General features: G+C 33.6%; 1 protein-coding gene across 1 annotated transcript in view; it reads right to left on the bottom strand.

Annotated features, from left to right (window-relative positions):
- Positions 1–768: 768 nt before the first annotated feature.
- Positions 769–26,638, bottom strand: part of HDX (highly divergent homeobox) — a 71,095-nt gene continuing 45,225 nt past the window's right edge. The window contains exons 5-9 of the mRNA XM_090264715.1: positions 21,592–21,799; positions 15,715–15,794; positions 12,177–12,260; positions 5,062–5,184; positions 769–1,071 (exon numbers count right to left, since the gene is read on the bottom strand). Coding sequence (XP_090120841.1) covers positions 946–1,071; positions 5,062–5,184; positions 12,177–12,260; positions 15,715–15,794; positions 21,592–21,799 — 621 coding nt within the window. The 3' untranslated portion in view covers positions 769–945. The remainder of the gene's footprint in view (positions 1,072–5,061; positions 5,185–12,176; positions 12,261–15,714; positions 15,795–21,591; positions 21,800–26,638) is intronic.

Below are 26,638 nucleotides of genomic sequence, written 5' to 3'. Positions count from 1 at the left end.
GCCTCACATGGAAATGAGGTAAAATTTGTGGCAAAGCCGAATGATTAGATTAAAAAAATCTTAGTGGCTTACCTTGACTTCTTGTTTCATAAAATGTAAAAAATAAAAAATATTATGAAGGTGGTGATAAACTTCTAATATTTGTGCAACATTTCATCTAACTCAGTTACATAATTTTACTAGTAGAATGTGAATCTTATCAGTATTTGTCATTTGCAGCAATGAAGAATTTCCATGAAGACTAATCTTTTACAACATTTTGTTTCTGTACACTTAATTTATTTGACTTCATGTTGGTGAATTACTTTTCCATAGTGCTTTCCCCCCGCCCCCCAAATACTTGGGTTAGATAATGAAGAATACCAATAATTTACAATTATATACTAGTAATCACTCCAATTTTCAATAATTATGTGAAGTCAAATTCTCATAGGGTTTGAAAAATAAATCTGATGACTCATCCAGGTTAAATAACTTTCAAAATTTTGTTTCAATTTTCAGTCCACTTTCCTGAGTAAAAGTGTAGGTTAGGAAAAAAGAGAGAGAAAGATATAAGATATAATGGCTACAAAAACAATAAGATTCAGTAACTTGATAAGCAATGTTGAAACACTTTTATTTTTGTGCCCCTGGCCAAAGCTATTATTAAAACTAAGATTCTTCTACAAAACTAAACAAAATTTCATAGTTAAATTGCTCAAAACTAAAGTTTTTTTTTTTTTCAGATTTCTATCAGTTTGGGAAAAACTTTCAAACAATGTTTTTAAATTTTGCATACAGTTTTTGAACTGTAGCCATTATATCTTGTCCATCCTTCACAGAATATAATGGTTTCAACAATATATTTTAACAACTGAAGAATTCCAGGGCAACAGAATGCAGTTATCTTAAAAAGCACACTTGTTAGGCAGCCTAAAGGCTATAGAATATACTGCTTCCCCCAAATCACACACTGTCTGAGGCATTTTTCTCTGATAAAGAAGACACACTGAATGAGGTATCATCAGGCTCCGGCGAGGCATGATTGAAATCCATCTCTTCTAATTCAGGAGGTAAATCTGACAGCAGTGCCTGAGTCAGAAAAATCAATATTTTTAATTAGTATATGGACAGATTTTTTTCTCCAATTTTATGTTAATAGTTACAGTCCACTCATGTTGATTTATTCTTATGGATTTAAAAAGGAGCATTTATCTTTCAAGAACTTATATGATGATATGTCACCGAAAAGAAAAAAAAATTAATACACTGTGAAGGAAGGAACAACGTACTAGATCTTGAGAGTGTGGATAATATAGAGTAGAACCTCGGACAAAAGGGAAATCAGGAATGTGATGAACAACTATTCTGTACTGAGTGCTTTCAAGTGTTGGAGATAAGTGATTTCTATACTAGTTTTGAGTGTTCACTGATCACTGCTAAAGGGCTTTAAAATTATATTCCTTATTAAAATATTCCTGCCTAGTTATGCTGTCTTTTAGAGAAAAACACATTTCACAAAAGACTATTTTGTACTTCAGTTGGAGAAAGAACTTAGCCATTATGAGAGAAGTTCGGCTATTTTACTTTAGGCTAAACTTTTAACAACTTGAAAAGACTAAGTGATATTTTTTTTCTTTTCTTAGGCTATGTCCATATATCTATAGATGGCCAAGCACCCACAAGGGTACAGTTGAACCAGTGAATTTAGATGTGTAATGATGCATCTAGAAGGCTAGTCATTTCTCTGCTGAAGTAATTAGGATAAGTCAAGAACCAAGAATGAAGCTTTGCTATGGTGTAATTGTTTCATTTAGAGTTGCAGAACATGCATCCACACTAGAGAAATAAATAATTAATCAATATGTGGTTGACAGTGTTGATGCCTACTTGACTATAAGAAATTGTGAAGTAAATTACTTATGTGCTACTCTCAATACTAAAAATAATGTAGCATATCTGGGCAGTTTTTAGACAGCATTGTTTATAATGTGGACTTTGCATGTAACGGTAAACAAAGACCAAGGGAACAGAAACAAATGCAAGCTTCCTACTACCAAATTAAGGAATAGAAAGAGAGCATATTGAAGAATGTATCAAGTCCACTGTGGAAATGATAGTATTGTCATAGTCTCTTATTTAACAAGTGAGAACTATAAATCCTATACTTGTTGTCTCATAGCAGAGAGGTAAGATTGACCACTTTCTCCTTTTTCTCAAGCTGCATATGGAAAGACTAACTCATGTCTGAAAAAAGTTATTTATTTTATATTATTAAATAGTTCTTAAATTTCCTGCTGAAATTAAGAGTATTTAGAAAGCAGTCACCTAAAAGTACTACATGTATTTTAAGGTGCTGGGTTGCAGCATAAAAATAAGACACAACGCTGTTTTCTTCTATAACAGTTGATTACCAATAACCCAGTCTAGGTGAAACAAAGCCTTTGCTGACATTGGCTGATCATAGTTTATAAGGAATATATCACTGGATATAGTTCACTTTGTAACTGTGAAGAAGCTGTATTAGAGAGGGCAAAGTGCTTAGAGTATTGAAAAATCAAGTGGATGAACAGACCTTAGTGACAGTCTAAATTTTAGTGGAGAGACCTTAAAACCAAAGAAGCACTATTATTTATGTTTTGTCATTAAATTTCACATACTTGGCCAACAAAATGAGTGTAGTATGAAATAGAAAAACATCACTATCTGAGTCAACATAAGGCACCACTAATGCATAAAGATTACTTCAAAAAAATTTTCAGTATCTTACTAGATTGCAACATTGGCACACTGAACAAATCTTTGGAATATGCTAATTGCTAGAACTACCTTTTTTCTTAGGTACTAACATGATTAACTTTTCTTACTACAGGTTCTTCATCAATTTATCTTCAGAGTTCGACCTAGGGCCACTCTTCCCAAAAGGTTAAAGCATTTCCCAAATATATCATCAGTCTCTATAACGCTTATTCTAGGCCCTAGGGAGTGAATGCCAAGTTCCATGATATTAATCATTCTCATCTTACTTGCAAAGTGGAGAAATTTAAGTTCAAGAAAGGCAATTGACCTGGCTAGGTTCACATAGTCAATTATCAGGGGACCAAAGACCATAAATAATGACAGAACAGGGCTGGCAACAATCTTTTTATCTTAAAATGGCCATTGATTACAAAAAACATTTGAGTAATATAATATTGCAGTCAGACTGTATCATATAGTTTTAAAGTCAAGGCTGCCTCATTGAGGCAAATATTCTGTGTACCACTCATCTCACTCAACTGAACCAAATCAAGATTAATGGAAAAATACTTCAGATTGTTTTAAAACTGGGAATCCAATGAAACACATTCCTTCCAGAAATAAACCTCTAAGAATTTCATAGTGTTAAATCAGTAATTTAAGACATCATCTGAATAACTTTTATGGGATACTATTAGTGTCTTCTGTATTTTTGAGACCATATTTTGAGATCCATTATACCTGATATCAACTATGAAAATTAGTAGTTTCTATTTTAGTGCTTATTATATAAGCTACAACTTTTAGTACAATTTTTGTATAACATCCTCTGTTTCTTAGCCAACATTTTGTCCATATCTTAGTTCATTCGTCTTTATCAGAAGAGAAGTATAAGAGAAGGAGAAAAGTAAAATGTAAAGTAGTTACTTTTCTTATTTGTTAGTGGTTTTAGGGAAAGAAGTAAGTTAGGGATTAGATTAGAATTAGCAAAGAAAATAATGCAATCTGTATGTTATTCCTAGATAGCAAGACACATAGACAACTGCCATTTAGCTGGCTAACTCTGAACTCAAAGCCATACTACGACTTTTGGGACCAGGACCAGACTCCAAGTTATTCCTATTGTTGGACTTAATATTTTTACAGTTATTTAAAAGTTACAGTACCCATGGGACTGTGTTCAAGGCTATCTACTTATTCTGTAAAATCTTTATTATAGGTTCATAAAAAGCAAACACATTTTTGGTATGCCATGGAATATGCATAACTCATATAATAAATCAACTTGTTTAAATAAAGCTGTAAAAGGTAACTACAGATTAACATCCTCGGATGTCTGTGTGTGTTCCACAGGGAGAGCAAAATTAATGAAACTGGACGCATAAAGTGTGCGCTGGTTTGAACCTAATGACTAAATTATTTTAGTTTATATTTTGTGGTTTTGTGCTTCAGTGAAACATAAACACTTTTTCTTTTTTAAAAAAGGGAGAATTTTGAGATGCTAAAACTAATCTTTTCCCCTGGACATGTCTGGGATTGTACGTGCAGTCTTGTTAGGGTATAAGGGATAAATTTTTGTACTCCTGAGATTCTTTGCTGAAAAAAAGCTCTTAGACTGCTTCTTAATTAATGGTTACTTTTGAGACATACTACCCATACTGAACTTTTCTGACAAGCAATCAACATGGCAGTATACAACTCAGAGGAAAATTAGTACCATTTAATTATTGAATAGAACATTATAGTTCTGTAATTCCTTTTAGCAAGCTTAATAAATTGTTATATTGCATTCAAAAATATGTGCCTCTCCGCTTAACGTAGCAGTCTCTACAAACATTTTAAGAATTTCTTTAAAATTATTATTTTTCCATCACAATTTAGCCCTGACTGGTGTGGCTCAGTGGGTTGGGCATTGTCCCACAAACCAAAAGTTCCCTGATTCAATTCCCAGTCAGGGCACATGCTTGGGTTGTGGGCCAGGTCCCCAGTTGGGTGCTTGAGGGAAACAGATTGATGTTTCTCTCACACATCATGTTTCTCTCCCTCTTTTTCGCCTTCCCTTCCTTTTCTCTAAACATAAGTAAATAAAATCTTTTTAAAATGCCTATTCAAGGTTAATGTAGAATTAAAGTATGTTAGTCAGTTATTTTTATCTTCCACTAAAGCAGCACACAAACAGCTGAATATGTAATCTCAAAAAATCTTTGCTGTAAAAGGTTCTAAGTAACAAATCTTTCCTTGATGGAAAGCAGAAATGAAGTATAAAAATATATGTATATGAAAAATTAAAGTATGATATTCAACATGATATATTACAGCTTACTATTCACTTCTGGCACCTACCTGTTGTTGCTCTTTATCCTCAGCTTTCATAGCTAGTATCAAGCTTCTAACAAACGTCTGAAGTTTAAAGTATTTTTGCTTTTGAATTTCTAGTTCATGTTCAACGAATCTGACTTCTTTATTCTGAAGGAGGAAATATCAAACAATATAATTACCTTTGCAAACACAGGACTACAATATACATTGCTGTTATTAAAAAGCAATCAAATTAGAGGGGCAATAAAGAAGATAAAACTTTAGCATAAAGAAATATAAAGTACAGAAGGAAATTGTCCTTTTACTCAAAGGCTTTTTTTTAAGCAAATCACCAAAAAAAAAAAAAAATAATTTGCAAGGTTAAAAATCCAATGAAATTAATTTCAGTAAGAAAAAAAACAAGAAGCAGTTCTCTCCTTCGAAAGACGTCTCCTATAGTAAAGCTAATTAGCATTTGGATTAAGATTAAGAATAGACAAAGCCCAATTAACCCCAAGTAAAAAGCAATTGCAGCTGCATTAATGCTAAATGTACACTACACAAAGCCAAATATTAAGAACCAAAAAGATTAAATTTTTTTTTTCAACAAGAAGACACTAGACACTAAAATTATTACTAAAACTGTCTTAAGTAGTTTGCTGAGCACCCCTGCCTTTACGTAGGAGTCCGTTACTCAGAAAACATCTCCAGGGACTTCCGGCCAAGATGGAGGTCTAGACAGACCCACTGCGTCTCCCTCCACAAATAAGAAGGAATAAAACTACCTTAAAACTAGAGACAACCAGAAAATTGAGCTGCATGGAAGTCCAACAAACAAAGATATAAAGAAGAAATACTCATTCAACAGGTAGCGGGGGCAGAGCCAGGGTAAAGAGGACGTGGTGTGGTGGTGGCAGCAGCAGTGGCAGCAGCAGGTCAGTGGAAATCACAGTCACATGTTTTAAAAAGTAGGGAGGGACACCTGGGGAGCACTCCCAGCCCCAGACCAGACTGCACAGCTCGTGGTCCCAGCACTAGGGAAAATAAAGCCTCATTGCTCCTGACTGTACAAACCAGTGGGGGTTGGGGTGTAAGAAGCAACTGTCAGTCTCTCAGTAGAGTCTACTTGTTTAACGTGCCCCATGGTCCTAGAACGTCCGCAGACCCACCCACTCTGGGAACCATGGCCAGGGCAACAGCTAAAGAGGCGCCAGTCTCATAAGGAAGTGGTAGAAGTGCCTGGAAAAGGGGCAAGTGCTGAGAAGGTGGCGTTGTTCCCTTTCAGACCCCTCCCCCCTACACAGCGCCACAACATGATGAAATGGCTCTGCCCCTTACAACATAACAGGTGCGACAGCTCTCCCTAAGACACAGAGGCAAACAAACACATGGGCCTGTCGAGATGAGGAGACAGAGAAGTATGACCCAGAATGGGGAACGAATCAAAGTTCCAGTGGGAGACTAAGTGACAAGGAGATAGTCAACCTAACAGATGTAGCGTTCAAAACACTGGTGATAAAGATGCTCACAGGCCTGACAGATATGTTTGAGTATGGCAAACGCATAAGGGAAGAAGTGAAGGCTATGCTAAGTGAAACGAAGGAAAATCCACACAAAACCAATGGTGAAGGGAAGAAAACCAGGGTTCAAAGCAATGATTTGGAACATACAGAAGAAAAAAACAGTTAACCAGTACAGAATGAGGAAACAAGAATTGAAAAACATGAGGAGAGGCTTAGGAACCTCTGGGACAAATTTAAACGTGCCAACATTGAAACCATAGGGGTGCCAGAAGGAGAAGAGGAAGAGCAAGAAATTGAAAGTTTATGGTTGAAAATAATGAAGGAAAATCCCCCAAATTTGGCAAAGTAAATAGACAAGTCCAGGAAGCACAGAGTCCCAAACAAACTAGACCCAAAGAGGACCACACTAAGACACATCATCATTAAAATGCCAAAGGTTCAAGATAAAGGGAGAATCTGAAAAGCAGCAAGAGGAAAGCAGAACGTTTCCTACAAAGGGGTGCCTATAAGACTGTCAGCTGATTTCTCAAAAGAAACCTTGCAGGCAAGAAGGGACTGGCAAGAAGTATTCAATGTGATGAAAAGCAAGGACTTAAACCATGATTACTCCATCCAGCAAAGCTATCATTTAGAATGGAAGGACAGATGTAGTGCTTCCCGGACAAGGTAAAGCTAAAAGAGTTCATCATCACGAAGCCCTTATTATATGAAATGTTAAAGGGACTTACTCAAGAAAAAGATCAGAATTATGAACATTAAGATGAGAACAAACTCACAAATATCAACAACTAAATCTAAAAAATAAGAACAAAATCCAACTAAGGAAACCAGAATAGGAACAGAATCATAGGTATGGGGATCATTTGGAGGGTTATCAGCTGGGAGGGGACAGGGGGAGAAATGGGGAAATGATGCAGGGATTAAGAAGCATAATTGGTTGGTACAAAATAGACAGTGGGAAGTTAATAATAATATAGGAAAAGGTGAAGCCAAAGAACTTACATGCACGACCCATGGACATGAACTAAGGTGGGTGGGATTGCTGGAGGGGATGGGGGTACTGGGAAGAAGGGAGAAAAGGGGAAAAAATTGGAACTACTGTAACAACATAACCAATAAAATATAGTTTAAAAAATATACCTCCAAATAGACCACTTTATACCACTAATTTGAGACCAATTCTCCCTTCACTATTTTTGTGAGTTGTGTAGGATAAAAGCTATAGATGGGGATTTTGGAGTACTTTAGTGCCAACACTAGTAATAATTGTGTAAATGTGGGCAAGCCAATTAACTTTTCTTTGACTTCGTTTATTCATCAGTGAAGTGGATATAATAATAATAATCTTTGGTTTTTTCAGCTTTGTGTGTTATAAGATTCTTCAAGAAAATGGCCATAAAAGTGCTTTGAATAGATTTACTATTAAAGCTACAGTAATCAAGAAATCAGGAATATGTAGTATTGACAAAAGGGTGGACATATAAGTCAGAGGAACAGAATGGGAAGTCCATAAATATATGTGCTAAACACGGTCACATATGTTTATCTAGTTGATTAAAAAAAAAAAAAAGGTGCTGAAGTAATTCAATGGACAAAGAAAGGATAGTCTTTCAAAGAACAGTGGTTGAACAATTGTAAATGTATATCTAAAAAAAGGTATCAACTCTTACCTCACACCATATACAAAATTTAACAAGAAATTGATCATAAACCTAAACATAACTCTTAAAACTATAAAACTTCTAGAGAAAAACAGGTGGGAAAATCTTTGTGTCCTTGTGTTAGACAAAGATTCCTCAAGGAGACACAACAAACATGGAATGTTTTTTAAAAGTTTGGTCTTCAAAGACATTGTTAAGAAAATAAAAATACAAGCTACATATTGGGAGAAAGTATTAGTAAATCAGATATCTGATAAGGACTTGCATTCAGAACACATAAAGAACTTATAACACAACTATAAGATCAGAAACAAAGTAAAAGCAGGCCAAGTATTTGAACACACTATCGAAGAAGATGCATGAATGAGCAGTAAACACATTAAAATGCTTAATACAATTTCTCATTAAAGAAATGCAAATTAAAACTACAAAGAGATGATACTACTAACATACTACAATGGTAAAGTTAAAGAGACTGGCAATAATGGCAAATGCCGGTAGAAATGTGGACCAATTAGGCGTTTCATTCACATCACTGGTGGAAGTGTAAAAGGGTACGTCCACTTTGAAAAATGTTTTGGCAGTTTCTTATAAAATTAAATATACTCTTTTCTACCTTCTGACTCAGCAATTCTACTCTTAAGCATTTATTAAAAAAAAGAAGAAGAAAACGTATATCTAGAAAAAGAATGCAATAATATTAATAGCACTAGAAACAACACAAGTGATCATCAGTAGATGAATAAACAGATTGTAGTCATGGACACACAACAGTGCATCCTTGTAAAAACTCATCTGTAATGAGGTGAATTTTACTGTATGGCAATTATATGTAAAAAACCCGATTAAAAATAAAAAAATAAATTATTGGCTAGCCTTTTTGCCAAAAACATTAAAATAATCTATAAGTAGTCTTCACAGCTGGAGAATTGGTCTCACAGCAAGACCTTTAAGAGCATTTTTCAAATATTTTCATAAAAGACATTAAAATTCATTAATTTTACAGGCATTTTTGTTGTTTAAGATGAAGGGATGCACTGTATCAAACACATTCAATCAATGAACATTTTTATTGCATCAACTATTTTATCAGCTCAGTTTCAAACTTATTTTACCTAATAAAACTGCTTCCTTTTCAGACCATTTTAATATCAAGTGAATCATCCCCAAATGATGATTTAAGCTAAATTCCTTATCCAAAGGCACTCTATAGCAATCTAATTTACAAGAAAGCACTATAATAAAATTCAACATGCTCCTGCCATAATATATTTGACTAATTCTAAATATATATATTTTTAGCGCTCATCGTCAGAACAATAGTATTAGTAAAGTGCTCACCAGGATGTCTTTCCAAATACAGGACATATCTATCATCATTATCTTAGTGTCTCCTTTGAATGCACAGTCCTTCTGAGCTGTACTCATAGTCTATTAAATTTTTTTAAAAAACATTAATTCATATTTTAAAAAGTCATGAAGCATCTGTTGGTATGCAGAGCTCTAATTTCTCATGTGAATATGCCTCCTCCTTGTCAGTATTTATGCAATGCTTGAAAAACATAAACAGCTTTAAAATAATTTAATATTGCGGACATTTTCTTTTCAGAAATTTGCAAGGCTATTGAACACTTCCAAGATTACAGGCAGTAACTACATGTAGTACTTTTGAGATTTTTCTAAGTAAATAGAGTGTTTGTGAGAGGAACTAGTAACATTCAGCCCCTGACTTTCAGAAAGCAGGATCTAGCTCATTTTTCTTGTCAAAATCTTCCCTACATTCCAATAAGGTCTGTCAATTCTTCTCCAACATGACTGTAGGGAACATACAAGGTGTTATTTTATGATATATAACTCATTCCTCAGGGACCGAGATGACCAACTTGTCTCATAAGCATTTAGGGTTAGTTAGAACTCCTAGCAATATTTCTAGGAATATATCTGAATCCAAAACTCCAGTATGCCCAAACTGAGCAATAACAGTTGCACAGTAACAGTTATCAAATGCGTATTAGAAATAATCTTTCATTTTGCTACAACGAATCTCAAGAATAACAGGAGACTGTTTAATTTAGTGTAGGAAAAGTTATCATGATCCAGCTTCCTGTCTTAATTAATTCCAAGGACTTTAATGTATTCACTCAGGAATTAGTTACTGGACATCTATGTTCTAAGCACTAGATCAGATAACACATAGATAAATAAATAACTCTCTGCCTTCAAGAATCTTATACTGAACATACTTAAGAAACCAGCAAGTGATTTTGATTCCCAAACAACTAACACTAACATGTATGCAAATAAAGTACAAATGTTCTCTGAAGATTAAATTTCTAAACTGATAAGGATGTTTTAAATCAACATCCTGAAATCAGCAATAACTGTTATATGAGGTTTCTCTTACCTTACTTTAAGGTAACAAAATTCACGAATGAAGTGGACTGAAATGTTTCTAATAATGATTATAAAAATATATATTTCTCTATAGGTTTGAATTTTTGAGAGTTAAAAAAGTTTATATAGGATGGCAATGTGTTATAAAAGCCATCCTTAATAGGGTAGTTAAAGACCTCCTTTTCCCCACAGCATTTACCACAATGGAAAACACTGAATCGTTGAATGTTCTTTAGAGTTCAATGAAAACGTTAATTAAGATTTCTGGAGTGGACAGTTTGCCCTGCCATGGCTTTTAGCTCCAAAACTTCTCAAGTTTGCTGGAACACCAGAGGGGAAAGGTCCTAGAAAGAATCCTCTGAGTCCTGGGCCCAACCCTATGTGAACTGTTTGAGAGTGTTAAGCGGAGCACACTTAACAGCTGTGCGGTCCAGTCCTCTTGTCTGTAGTTTCCACAGCCTGTGCCAAGCGGTGGCTTGCAGAGCCATTTTAATCCTGAACTGGGTGTTTAGAAATATATGATCTTGTAGGAGAGATTAGAATGATCTCTTATACTTCAGAACTAACAACTTTATTTTGTTATTTGGAAATGCAGTTTAAATACAGGATTGTGTTGTGCTCTTTGACCACTTAGAAAATAAATTTCGGAAGATAACTTCCTTTTGCGTTTACAGTGTTCAATATTTTAAAGTCTGACATGTTATGAACATTTGGAAAACACTCTGTTGAATGGCGTAACTTTCAATTATAGTAAAACAAAAATAATTGAGAAAATGACAGCTGTTTCCTTTTCTGATTTGGTATTATTGTCTGTTGATATCTAAATACTAGTCTCTGCTTTGACCTTTTATGATATTCTAAAAAAAGAACTTTTGTGTATGGAAAGAATGATTGTGTAGCAAAAATTTCAGAAGACCCTGAATTACCTCATAAGATATGATACTGATTAACAAAGAGAAAGCAATTATACATATATGCAGAAAATATATTAACATATGGACTGATAGCTTATGTCAAAACCTAATAAAAACAAGGTTGTGTATGGCGTGCTGCCAAAGACTTTCAGCTTAGTAACAAGTGACATTAAGGAAAGGTAATTTCTATTCAAACTCTTTAAGTATTTGCTTTAGGGATTGTTTTTAAACTTCTCCTAAAACAAGTATACTATTATATTTTTTTAAATGGCCTTCAGAATTTGCAAGTCAAGATAAAATTAGCAAAAAAAATCTAGAAAAATTTCCCTTTTATCATAATTTAAAAATGAATATTGGATTTAAAAAGCACTGCTGTAAATTTCACATTAATTACCACTATGTACTGCATCACTTTGTTGCACACCATCAATACCTACTCCTACTGAGCAAACTTTATGCTTATAACTATGCCCTCTGAACCAGCCAGTTATTAATTAAAATGCCTAGAACCTTTACTGATATCCAAGTTGTCTGAGAAAGTCAATGTGGAGCCTCAGGATGTTTAACTTATCAAATGAGAGCGAAATAAAGCAGTGCATAAGTACTGTAACAATTTGCTTCATTTAATACCTTCTCTTAATGAGCTCACAATTGGAAATTACTTTTACCTTATAATCCAAGAAAGAATTCACTTGTTCTACTTCAGAATTACTCATCATGTCACTTTCTTCGTCGTCGATAATTTCTATTTTCTATAATACAGGTAGAAAAGTTTTCATAAATACAGATTTGACCATTATCACTACACTCAACAATGTGTAGAGCATATACATTCAATGTTCAGTTTTAGTTATGTGATGATCTAGTCAAGGATATCTAGAATGAATTGTGATAACTGACTGGTTATACTTTAAAAGAGAAAAGAAAAAACAAACAAACAAACAAACAAAACCTTTCACAATATCCCTGAAAAAATAAGCATTCAAATTATGCTTAAATAGCGCCCTCCAGTGACAGGGAACAACTTATCGCTGATATTACGTTGTAGACCCCACTTCCGCGATAGGTGAAAATTCGCGAAGTAGGAACCTTACATTTGTTTTAGTATTTATATATATTCTAAGACTTTATAAACCCTTCCCACACACTTATAAACCGTTCACAGTCCCTTATTAACCTTTCCCACTCCCTTATTAACCTTTTCCACACTTTTATAAACACTACTTATATTCTTATACATATTCTACACTCCTAAACCTATGTCACTTTAACAACATACGTATACAGCACCGCAAAATTCCGCGATAGAGCAAAAAATCTGTGATAAATAATTAAATATAATATTTTTTTAAATCCTGCGATACAGAGAGGCTGCGATAAGTGAACCGCGATATAGAGAGGGACTACTGTATTTAATGATAACCATACCTAATAGCTTTAAAGTTTTTTTTTAAGTCCCCACACATTTTTTGCAATTTCTAATGTAAAATGTCAATAAAAGACATGCATTCTAAAGTTAAATACATTTTTTTTAAATTCACTTATTTACTACACTCCATTAGCTAGACAATTGAAAGAAGACTTTTCTGACATAATGATCAAAATAGCATGGTTACTTGTTTCCTTCACTGGACAGTAAGAAGGAGGAGTGAGAGCGATGTTCAACTGTCCTTAGCTTTAAGAGTTAAGGTACAGCATAGTTTGTACAGTATCTTGCACACAGAAGGTACAAATTAAAAATGTCAAAAGAGTAAACAAAATAACTTAGCAATGATGAAAAGAATGACCAATCAGCTCCAACCACGGGGGCAAGCAAAGCAAGTTCTCTAATCAAGGACCTTAAAAAAAAAAAAAAAAAAAAAAAAACCAGAAACCAAGCCCTGATGAGTGTGTCTCAGCTGGTTGAATCATCATCCCATAACCCAAAGAGTCGTGAGTTTGATTCCCGTTCAGGGAACATGCTAGGTAGTGGGTTTGGTCTGTGGTCGGGGCGCAATCGATCGATGTTTGTTTCTTTTCCCCCCTCTCTCCTTCCCTTCCCCCTTTCTAAAATCAATGAGCATGTCCTTGGATAAACAGCAACTGGGGAAAAATGGGACAACTGTAATAGAACAAGAATAATAAAATTGATAAACAAAAAATAAGCAAAACCAAAAGATAAAATCAGCTTTAATTTTTAATTTATTTAAATTTTTTTTTACTTTTACATATGAAAAACACAGTTAAGGAAAAACACTTTTAAATGTTTAAACCCTACCAACTCAAAAGAATTTCTAAAAAGAGAAAAGCTAAGCTAGAGCTAGTCACTAAGCAATCTTTTAGAAACAAGCACATTAATAGCAACATGTTGTGGGCAGAATTTGAAATCAAGCTTCCTACCCAGCAATATATATGGTGATTAAAAGTTGCAAACAATTTTGGAATGATCATATTTGACATATTCTCTATGAGAGTACAACACCATAACAGGGTTTGTGACCTGCAGGTTTCTGAGTCAGAAGGACAGCTGCAATGAAATTGCTTTCTATCGCTGCCTGGAGAGGAATCTAATGTTTTGTTTTCGATTATAATCACTATAAACTTAGGTCTTAATCATGTCAGCTCTCACCAGACCTCAGATTTGATACATTTTTGGATGTTGTTTTTTAGATTCTCTATATATTTGGATTGGTTCTGGGAAAAAGTAGCTAAGTAATCTAAGGAGGATGCCACCAAAGGCCACTGTATAGCTTTGTGCATATAAATGGGTCTTATGTATCTTTGTGATTTGTTACCCATGAATAATTGGGGACATTCAAAAGTTACAGGCAGAGCAGGTCAGCTCTTAAAAGTCTGGACTTTTTTCTCTGAAAATCAATCGTTCTTGAGGAATAAAGTGCCTACGTGACTGAATCATCCCATGCCATGACTTCATTCATTATCCTCAAACGTCTGTTGCACAGGAGATCCAGCGCAGAGAAATTCAGGCTAAAATGAGCATGTCTTTAGGGGAAAAGAGGTTCTAATTTGTAAGTAACCGTATAATGTAACTCAAATCTATAGCAGTAATATTATTACTTGGTGGGATTTAAGTATATTGGCACAATTAATAATTATGGAAAACAATTATTACCAGCTATATAATGAAAACATGACTTTCCCTCAAAATAAAAGCTAGTTTTCCTATGTGCTCATTGAATTTAGTGTTAGAAGGGTCAAACATCAACTTAAATCAGGAGTAAAATCAATAAAATGCAATTCTAAACTATATTCTGCATGTAGAAAACACATATTGTTGATGTTTAGCAAAAAAGGACAACACTGTATTTTATGTGCTTAACTTTTACTAAGGAGATGTGGCATGGTTGTGGGGTCAGATAAACAATGTTTGTAATGAAAGCTAGGGTAAATCTGGAAGTTACAGCCATTTCGTAACAAAAAAATCCATTATAAGGACCATTATTTAAAGGTTGCAATTAAGCATAAAACACTGTTTAAAAAGTAAAAACAAAGCACAATAACATTCACTTTTATGTCTGACTTTAATAACATCTTGATATCTGTATTACTTGATAGAGTCAGAACATAAACAGATGCTACTAAAACAGCCATCTCTACATACCAATAATGTTTATATTTTCACAGAACTTATTTTAATCTACACATAGCCTGTCTCTGCCTGCCATTCAATTGCTTAATACTGTATTTCCTCCATTGGTATAATTTTTATGATAACTAATAAAGAGTCCAATTAACTGGAAAGAAGAAAAGGTTCCAGACATAGTATATAAGATAGATGTGGGCTGAACAGAGCAACTTGGAGTAAGGAATATTTGTATACACATTCCAGAACTAACTATTTCTTTTGTAATATCAGGGTAATCTCTGTTTTAATTCTGCCATTTGTCAAATGAGAAGAAATTTGCTCTTTGCTAAATGTGTTGAAGAAAAATAACTTGTTATGCATAAAATGTCCTATGTGTAGTAAGCATTAGGTTTTTATAATTGCAAATCTCCTAAATAGAAAAAAACCTGAGATAAATTTGACAGTGCTTTAAATTTCATTTATTAAACCCGCAAAGATATATAATTTCTTTGCTAACAGTTTTGTTTTAGTTTGTGAAGTGGAGCAAGACTTTATTCTGACGATACCAATATAGTCATCAACTGAAAACATATCCTTGAAAGTTATCATGTAATGAGGAAATAATTTCAAAATGTACATACCACATTCTCTTCGGATACTGCTTGGTGATCCTCCTCCTTATCAGCCCTTCTTTCATTAGGAACAATTTCATTGGATTCTTCTATAGAAAAAAAAAGGCCTTGATTTCATTTTGCATTCCTCAAAACTTTATTGAGAATGGTTTCTCCAAGAACAATTAAATAATTTATTTTAAAAATACAGAAATGGCAAATTCACTTCATATATGCTCTTTTGATTTAGTCTTTATTGTATTTTTCATTACCATTTAGTCCCTTTATACACCCCCCAGCAATCCTCAGACTGTTGTCTATTTCCGTGAGTGCTTCTTCCTTTTATTCTACTTCTAAACTGTGTTCTAAGGAAATAAATGTGGATAGATAAAAACACAAGGACGGCCACCACTGTGTTGTTTATAACTTTAAAAAATGGAAGCAACTGAACAAACTGGTTGGGCAGTTTACGGCCGGGTACAGAAGGTCACCTCCCAGGAGATAACATCTAGGCCTTAGCTGTATTTCAGCTCCACCCCAGAAAAGTAGCAAAACCAGGTGTGCAACGTCAGGACCAGCTTCAATGACTAAAAGCCCTGTGCCCTGTCACTGACCTACCAGTGGAGACCAAGACCCTGAAAGAGCACATCTGGGGAACTGATGAATATTCTGCTGAAACCCTCTTCTGAGACCTCCCCTAAGATTAGAGCCTGCAAGAAAGAGATAAAAGTCTCAAGACAAAGGACCCAGCTCATGCTCTCCCTCTGGGGAGCAGCATACCATTCCTTTTCCCCTCTTCTCCCCTCACTTCTTCCCCCACAGCATGCACTTCCTAAACTCTAAGGGACTCCAAGACCTGCAACCAGGGGACCAATGGGCAGCTGCCATCTTGTCTCAGATTTACCTCTCGACCCTGTCCCGAAAGCCCCCCTTTCCCAGTGAGCCAAGGCAACCCAGCCTGGGCTCTCCTGTTGCTTTTATGCTAAGCTCTTCCTTGTTTCACTGTCCCCAGGTTTAATGACTGTGTCCTCATAGTCATCTGGACTGGTGTTGTGAAATCTTTCTTACACAAAATCAAGAACCCACACACTACAGCTGGCCCTGGGCAGACCTACTCAGGGCCAGGTCCCTGTTCAGTAACAATATCATAAAGATTATTTACATAAATACTAGAGGAAATTTTCAACCCCTTGGTAATGGACATTTTATTTCACCATATAAAGCATAACAAAAGCATCAGCCCTCCTCAGATTTTTCAAGTCCATTCCTTTTCATGGAAAGACATATAGGTGTGTTCTGCATGAACATGGGGGTGATTAGGAGGAAAACATGGTTGATCCAGGAACTTACATATGAATAAATAGAGAATTACAGCTTAAGTACTCAGGGAAGTTTTACTGAAGTTTTAATGCAAAGTTCAATTTAATTTTTTAAATAAAAGAATGGTTCCTAGACAGAGGAAACTGTTCTCTCTTTCGTTACTTAGACATTTCAAATCACAGGCATTTCAAGTCCTATGTAATCAGAAACTAAGTAAAATGAAGGAAGGGAAAATTGTCACCAAGTTTAGTTCGGAGCTGGTGTTAGTACTGGTACCCTCAGAACAGGGGTTACATTGCTCATCAACAAGATCATTGCAGGAATCATTGTTTATTGGTTTGCCTTATATTTTTATTTTCACTTGCTGATAACTTTTACACAGTTCTGCTTTACTAGCAACATAGTTATACATGGTTAATTATTTTATAAATTGTAAACAAAAATTGTTTTGAGGGTTTCTAAAATAAAAAGGTGTGAAGTGAATAAAAAGGCGATACAGCTGAATAAGGTGTTTCTTTTTTTTAATTTTGTTTTGCTTTTCCTTACAGCTTACATTAGTGAACATTTGAAAGCTAAACCCTGTTAATGTGTCTGGTTATTCCTCAAGAGAAGCAGACTTGTTAATTGGAAACTAAATAAGTGGAATTATTAATCAGTGAAAACTCTAGAGGGCACTCAATATGGTGGCCATAGTAAGCATATGTAGACTTATCTTTCATGCACACACCCACACAACAGATACAGCTGAAAAAAGGTTTTGTTATGAAATTTAACATTATAGATGCTAATTGTTCCCATATGTTAAACAATTTGCTTCTGAGAGTAGTAGAAAGCTTTAAAATTGCTTAACTGTAAATATATCCTAGCAGACACAGAACTTGAAATTAAGGAGCTAAGTCGTCTATAACTTCTGCTAGGGTTTTCAGTTAAGTGAGAGTAAAGCTGGGTAGCTTGTTTTCCAAATCAATACTAACCACACCTCCTTTCTCTTGTGCTCCATACAGGGAAAGGGAAAGGAAAAGGAAATAGGAGAAGTGAGGATAGGAGGTAGAAGGTGGAAGTTAGAGTTAAGTCAGAAACTCTGTATCAGGAAAGTACCTGTTCTCTCAGAGGCAAGAGAATGGAACTGAAACTGCTGAAAGATCAATAGCACTTTCTGGTGACTTTGGCTAAATCTGCTTTTTACCGTGTTTTAAAAATGATCCTTGTTTTTGCTTGTAGAATTATTTTCCCAGAAACTTTTAATGTGATTTCAATTGATTTTAGCATGTAAAATGTAAGGTCTGATTTAAAGACATTTTTTTTTCTTAAACATTTGGATGACTAACCCTGTTGAATCAATAGCCATAATATAAAGGACACTGAATTGAAAGTTGTTAGGTTTTTGAAATAGTATGGTCACTACTCATTATTCTGTCTGTCTCTAAGATGTCATGTAATTAATGGAAATCTCAAAGTAAACATAGATATAACTACATAGTCATAACTGGAAGAGAATATGGTTAGGTTATTTTAAAGGTGTGATATTCATCTAGGCCTGACGATATAATTCACTTAATCATCACAAAAAGATCACACAGTTATATCACTCAGATTACTATTCTCCGTCAGCAAAATGAGGAAGTGAATATGACAGAATTAGTATAAAACAGAACAAAAAAGGCTCTTTTCAATAGTTGAAAATTCTTTTATGCTCTTCTGGATGAGAATGAAAAGCTTACCATGCAGCTGTGAAAAATAAGCCACTGAGAGGAATTCTAGGCACTCTCACTTCCCATCAAGTGTATTTTGATTCATGCATTAAATTCTCTCCCTCTTTTTTCTCATTAGATCTTGATTACTGCGCCAGCTGTCTAGAGAATACACTATTAAATGACAAAGGATGCTAGTGTAGAAGCAGTGGTCCATTTCCAACCTAAACATTTATTCACTTTTTTCCCATTGTCTATTTTTTTTTAATTCCCTCTTAGGTGGAGAAGTGGGAGTTGGGGAATGAAACTCTCCTTAGGGGTTTATGTAAATTCCTTTTATCAGATTATTTCCTCATAAGTCTCCCATCCACTCATAGAAACACGCATTTTCTAAAGATCTGTTTATGAATCAGTGAAAATATTCAAGTATTCCCAGGCACATACAATTAAGTAAAGGCTACTGTTAGACAAAAATGGTTTCATGGACCAACTAGGTTAGAAACAAGGGGATTGGGAAGGATGTAATAGCTTCTTGTTTTTTTCTGCTTCACAGTTTTTCTGTACACTAAATTCTCTGTTACGATCTTCATAGAAATCAGTAAGAAACGTTAGCAAGGGAAAAATACACGGCCCTCACAATACTAACAACTTTCATTACTCAAACTACTGCAATATGGTTGCTTCTCTCGCCCATGCAATTGCCTTTTCAAAGAACTCCTTAAACACCTAATTCAATGGCTTCCCAATTATTTTATTTTTTCTCACTTTATTAAAGTATAATTGATATAAAAAACTGCACATAATTAATATATAAAATTTGGTGAATTTAGACAAACGTATACACTCTTGTTACTATCACCACAATTCAGGTAACAGAAACATATCCATCACCTCCAAAATATTCCTTGTGTTTCTTTATTGGTGTTAAGAACTCTCTTAAGTTTTGTATACAATCCTTTACTACTAACTATGGGCACTATGCTGCTCAACAGATCTCTGGAACCTATTCCTCTTGTATAACTAAATTTATACTCCTTAAACAACAACTCCTCATATTCCTTTTCCCCAATTCCCTGGTACCATGATTTTTTTGTGCACTTATATACCTTTGAACATTTTAGATGCCTCATGTGAGAGAATTTCTACTCAATCTCTATGAAATCATTGAGAGAATGACCCTCTTCCTTCTAAAATCTCTCTCTGTCCTTGATTTTAGTAATAATACAGTATCTTGATTCTCCTTTATCTGAATGTTCTTTCAATGGCAGCCTTTTCTCCTTTGGCTCCCAAATCTGCATATTTTTCAACTCACAGTCCTTGTTTATCTTCCTCTCTTGTTTTGCATTTTCTCACTGAACTAATTTTTCTATTTGTATGGCTAGACATTATTATGTGGAACAGGATTGCGGAGAGCAATTCTAAAGTTTATCTAGAAGAATCAGTGTGCTGCAAGAGCTAGGAATAATAAGAACCCTACCAGATATTTACATATTTTATAAAGCCACAGTTATAAACAATCAGATCAATGTAACATAGTAAGAAATCCAGAATTTGACCCACATGGTGTGCATGTATGCATATATAAATGTGCATATGCATTTGTATCAAATATATATATATATATTTGATATAAAGCTATACTTAAGCTCATTGGGAAAACACTGAATTGGTTTATTTTTCTCTATTCATTGATTTTATTGTTTTTCTATTATAGTTGTCCCATTTTTCCTCCATTGCTCTCCCACATTATATCATATTATCTTTCATTACAATGCATTTATAATGCTCTAACCTAAATTGACTAGAATTCCAATAAAACAAAAACAATCATGTACTTAATTTTCATGTATGGATTACTGTAATAACCAACATTTCTAAATGTGATAGATCATTATTGTAGTAGATGAATGTTCTTTGTTTTGAGGAATTGACGTGGGAGAACTTTTAGGTCCAGTTATTAAAAATCAAAAAGATAAAAGACAACAAGTGTTGGTGCTAATGTGGAGAAAAGGGAAGCCTTGTGCACCATTGGTGGGAATGTAAATTTGTGCAAGCATTCTGAAAAACAGGATGAAGATTCCTCAAAATATTAAAAATAAAACTAAGCAAACAAAATTAAATCAGTACCTCAAAATGGTATCTGCACTTCCATGTTCATTGCAGCATTATTTACAATAGCCAAGATATGAAAATGAACTAAGTGTCTGTTGACAGATGAACGGATAAAGAAATTGTGATTAGTATATATGATATATATATATATATATATATATATATATCATAATGGAATATTATTCAGCCCTATAAAAGAGACCCTGTTGTTTGTGACAACATGAACAAAACTGGAGGACATTATGTTTATTGAAATAAGGCAGACACAGAAAGAAAACTACTACATAATCTCACTTATATGTGGAGTTTTAAAAAATCAAATGCATAGAATCAGAGAGTAGTAGAATGGTAGTTAATAGGATGCGGAGGTGAGGAAAATGGAGATATAGTTATTAAAGGGTATAAAGTTACAACTACATAAGAAGACTAAGTCTAGAGATTTAATGTACAACATAATGATCATAGTTAATACTCTACTGTATACTGAAAATTTGCTAATATAATAAATTTCAGGTGTTCTTACCACAAACAAGAAAGGTAACTATGTGAAGAGGACATGCTACTTGGCTTGACTGTAGTAATAATTTTACTGTGTATGTGTATATCAAAACATCATGTTGTATACTTTAAATATATATTTATCACTGAAAAATAAAATACAAATAAATCCATTTCTTTTAAAATGTTTGACCAAATGTTTTGAGGACTTTAGTAAGCTGAAAAGAAAGTAAAAATACATCAATTTTACAAAAGGTATTATTAGGAGGCACAGAATATAAAATACCTTGAGAGCTTCCTTCAGACAAGCAGATGGATACTTCATCATTTCTGTCGTTATCCTCTTCTGCTTCAGGACCAGCTTCTTCTCCTGTTGTGAGTGCAGACAAAGATCCAGACTCTGGCTGCTCAGAGAAATCAGCAGGCCCTCCTCTTGGAGGTGGAACTTCAATCCCCATTAAACGGTATTTCCTTCTTCGATTCCCAATCCAAGTCTTCAGAAGAGAAATACAAGAGGAAGCTTTGTAAGCATAAAAACCTTAGCAGTACTGGCCATCAAAATAATGAATAGGTGCTGCATAAAATATGATTAAAAAGAATAAATAGGTACCTAGAATAATGAAATTTTATTATTAGTAAGGTAAAATAAAAATACATATCTTATTAGCAGAAAGATAATATTTATTTAAATATTCAGACTCTCAAGAAACATTCAGTCCATTGTAGAATGCTCTTTTATTTTATTTGTTTTTTATGGAGAAAATAATTCAACAAATCTTTAAAAAATGACAGGAATTGGTTCTTTTTCTAAAGGGACCAGGCATACAGCTATAATTATAATTCATCTCCCATTTTGAATCTTGCTCTTTTTAGGTGAAAATGTGCCTTCCATCAACCTTGTTTGCTTATTTCTAGTATTCTAAAATTTCATTTTATTGGATTTAGAACCATTTTTAAAACTTTTTATATTAAAATAATTTTAAAGTCACAGAAAGTTGCAAAGATAGGCCTTCATCCAGTTGCTTCCAAGTAACATTTTACATAATTATAGCACAATAACAAAAACAGGAAACTTATTAATAAATATGTGTACGCACTTCCATGTTCCTTTATCACACCATTCTTCTTCCTGTCCTTCCCACCATTTCCAACACCTGGTAATCATTAATCTGCATCATTTCAAGAATTCTATATAAATGGAGTCATATAGTATGTAATTTTTGAAATTGACTTTTTTTCATTCAGCATGATTTCCTGGGTTTATTTAAGTTGTATGTACTAATAGTCCATTCCTTTTTTATTGCTAAATATTATTCCATGATATTTATGTACCATTTTTCATGTCTCCCCCCCCATGATTATTTAACCATTCACTCTACAAAGGACACTTGAGTTGTTCACGATTTTGTCTCTCACATATTAAGCTTCTATGAATAGTCATGTACAGGATTTTATGCAAATATACATTTTCATTTCTCCAGGATAGATGTCCAAGAATGCAATTGCTGGGTCATATGATAATTATATGCTTAGTTTTATAACTAAACTGCCAAATTGTTTCCAGAGCAGCTGTACCATTTTACATTCTTACCAACAATGTATGAGAGATCCAGTTTCTTGGCATTCTTACCAGCATTTGGAGAGTCAGTATTTTTTAAATTATTATTTTAACTGTTCTCATTAGGGCATGAAGTAATCAATGACGGAGTTCTTAATTTGATTTCTTCAATACATAATGATAGTGAAAATCTTTTCATGTGCTTATTTACCATCTATATATCCTCTTTAATAAAATGTTTATGTATTTTGCCTATTTTCTAATTGACTTTTTTTTTTTTTTAATGTTGAGTTTTGGGAGTTCTTTATATAGTCTATGTATAACTTATTTGTCAAATATGTGGTTTGCTAATATTTTCTTCCCAACCTGTAGCTTGTATTTTCATCATGTATTTTGCAACACAAAAATTTTTAGTTTTGATGATCAAGTGATCATTTTTTTCTTTTATGGACTTTTTCTTTTCTTTTAGTGACATTTCTAAGAATTCTTCACCAAACCTCATTTTCAAAGAATTTCCTATTATCTTCTCAAAGTTTAATAGTCCTATTTTTTGCTTTTAAATCTATGATCCATTTTTAGTTTTTTTTTTAAAGGTGTAATTTTTAGGTTAAGGTTCATTTGTTTGCCTACGGATATTGAATTATTCCTACACCATTTCTTAAAAAGACTTCCTTTACTGAATTACTTTTGCACCTCTGTCAAAAATCAATGGTGTAGGGACTGACTGTGGGAGTGGTGAGTGGGCAGGGAGAGGAGAGCAAAAGGGAAAAATTTGGACAGCGCTAATAGAATAACAATAAACAAATCAACTGAAGCTGGCCATATTTGTGTAGGACGATTTCTGTGTTCTCTATTCTGTACCACTGATCTATATGTTTATCATCCTGTCAATACCACACAGTCTTGATTACTGTAGCTGTATAATGTGTTGAAATTGAATAGATGGATTTCTTCTACTTTGTTTTCCCCAAATTGTTTCAGTTATTCGAGCATATTACCTTTCCATATGAATTTTAGAATTATCTACATCAACAAAAAAATCCTGCTGAGACTTTTATAAGAATTATATTACACCTGTGTATCAATTTGGGGAAAACTTACATTTTTGCTATGTTGAGCTTTACAGTCCATAATCACAGAAATGTTTTTCCATTATTTAGGAATTTTGTGGTTTCTTTCAACTGTATTTTGTAGTTCTCAGCATACAAGTCCTGTAATGTATTGTTAAGATTTACACTTACACATTTGATTTTTGTGTATTTTACAAATAGCATACCTTTTTAAAAATTTATATCTTTAATTTCAGTTTCAGTGTCTTCATTTGTACTGTACAATATGGAACTGATTTTTGTATATTGATCTTGTATCCAGATACTTTGTTGAATTTATTTGTTGTAAGAGTGTTTTTTGTAGATTCCTTGGGGTTTTCTACACAGTCAATGTTAGTAATTTGTTTCTTCTCTCATGTTTTAATTGGCAAGTCTTTCTAGGTGTTTATTAATTTCACTGATCTTTTCAATGAAACCACTTATTTTTCATTGAATTTTTTCTCTGTTTTTCATTTTGAATCTGTAACTTGGCCTGTGAATTTCACAAGTGCTTCTCAGCCCCAACCCAAAGTTGGTTATTTCACTCATTCAGTTTGGCTAGGCTCTGACAAATTTCCAAAAGGTTAGACTCTGGTAAAATTGTTGTCCTTCAGTGCAGGCATTGTTGAGAGGAACAGAACACTCTGACATATTTTATTTTATCTTTTTAAATTAAATTTGTTGGGGTAACATTGCTTAATAAAATAATATAGGTTTCAAATGTACAATTCTATGATATGTCATCTATATGTTGCAGTTTCCCCACTACCCAAAGTGAAGTCTTTTCCAAATTTACCTGATGATAAGAATTATTAGAAAGAAAACATATAGATTCTTAGGTCTTTCTTTGCAAATTGTGATTTAGTATGCCTGGGATGAGGTGATATGTATTTCAAGAATTATGCAAGTTAATTTTATAATAACGCATACACTGGTGAAGTGAAAATGGAAATGTTAGACTGGCAATAAAAAGATCTGGCAAGCCATTCCCATATCTATCCTCTTTTTCCTCACATAAAATAAAAACATGCAATTCAATCTCAAGGTGCCCACCAGCTTCGAGTCAATATATATGTAGACAATACAGAGTTTATTATTATTATTACTTTACACATGCGCTAGGGGTGAAATGTTATATATAATGCAAAAAAAAGTAAAAACAGTATAAGTGAAAAGCATTCTATTTAAAGACATTTCAAATGTAATCATGCTCTTTGGAAAATAAACATAATCTAAAATGTAAAGGCATACATCTGTTTTCCATGAAATTTATTTAAGTCTTTCAAAATGTATTTTAAACAAACATATGTTGTTTACACAGAAATTTGACCGCATATGAGTACATTTTAACATACGTCCACTATAACCAAACACAGATGGAAAGAATTGGCATTAAACTGAATAGTAGAGAGATAGGGGAAGAAATTATTTTTGAGAACTTCTGGTGCTTTACACTTATTATCCACATATATTACCTCAAAAATAACCTTCTGTTATATTAGCTCCATTTACTGTAAACTGAAGCACATTAAAAATTTTTACCATGCTAAATTATAAGTTCTTAGGAGAGCTGCATTTTTTCCACAGCACTTAGAAGACTTTGGGTACACAACAGGTGTTCAGTTTACCTTTGATGAGGGAGTAAGTAAGAGGCATTAACCTGAGAATAACATTCTAAGTTTAATAAATATGTGCACATAATAACACTCAATATGCTTAAAATAAAAATATGTCAAGTCTGCTTCCTAGCCTTTCTAAAAGCATAAGATATAGCAAGAAAACATGCATCTGAAATTTCCAAATTATGTAAGTAATGGTTAACTAGACATCCTGAGGTAAAGTTTACCTTGGTGATTAATAATTACAAGTTCTTTTAGACTTAAAGACAACGACATGATTTCTTCTAAATCTCAAAAATATATTTATATGGTTAACATATTCTTCTTTGGAGTTCATCTACTAAATATTGCATAAGAGATCCTCTTACAATACATCACTTTTTCAAATTTTTTCTCTGCTGTGGGTAGACTGGCATTTTGTGGAAATAACTAGAAACAAAGGATAGTAATCAGTTAATTTTTTTAGTACAAGTTTAACTAGCCTGAAGCAAGATTATAATGGTAACACTTCTTTTTTAAAATGTATGTTAGGACTTTTTCTACAGGGATTGAGGGCTGTGTACATAGCAATCACTGAGTGAGTGTCCTAATATCATCGGCTTTGGCAATTTTTTACAGCAATTATGCCTAAAACCCATTGGCATTGAAGAGGATCATAGCTAGAAACCCTGTGCATATCTTATCTTTTATTTTGAAAAAATATGTTTTAAGGAATATTCTGTTGTCTATCTTCTCTCTTTTGTAACAGTCAATGGAGCTTAAAAGCTTCCATCATAGCGCATGATATTTTTTAGTATGAGTAGCAGATTGAATGCAAAAAAAAGAAAAAAAAGTGAAAAAAAAACTGTAGAAAAGTTGAAAGATAAAATTGAGGATATCTGACTGAAAGTATAGCAGATGGACAAAAATACTGAAAATGGAAATCTCAGGGTAACTGCTCTACTCCAGGTACAGAGTAACCAATTCAGATTGGAGCAGATTACAAGATTCCAGGAGAAGATTCTTCAAAATGATAAAACTGTTACATTACCAAATGTGTACAAATGTATTGAGAGGAGATATATACAA

The sequence above is a fragment of the Furipterus horrens genome, unplaced genomic scaffold (assembly GCF_987537825.1).
Source record: "Furipterus horrens unplaced genomic scaffold, mFurHor1.1.pri manual_scaffold_17, whole genome shotgun sequence".
Lineage (NCBI taxonomy): Eukaryota > Metazoa > Chordata > Mammalia > Chiroptera > Furipteridae > Furipterus > Furipterus horrens.
This window is presented reverse-complemented; position numbering and strand designations above follow the sequence as displayed.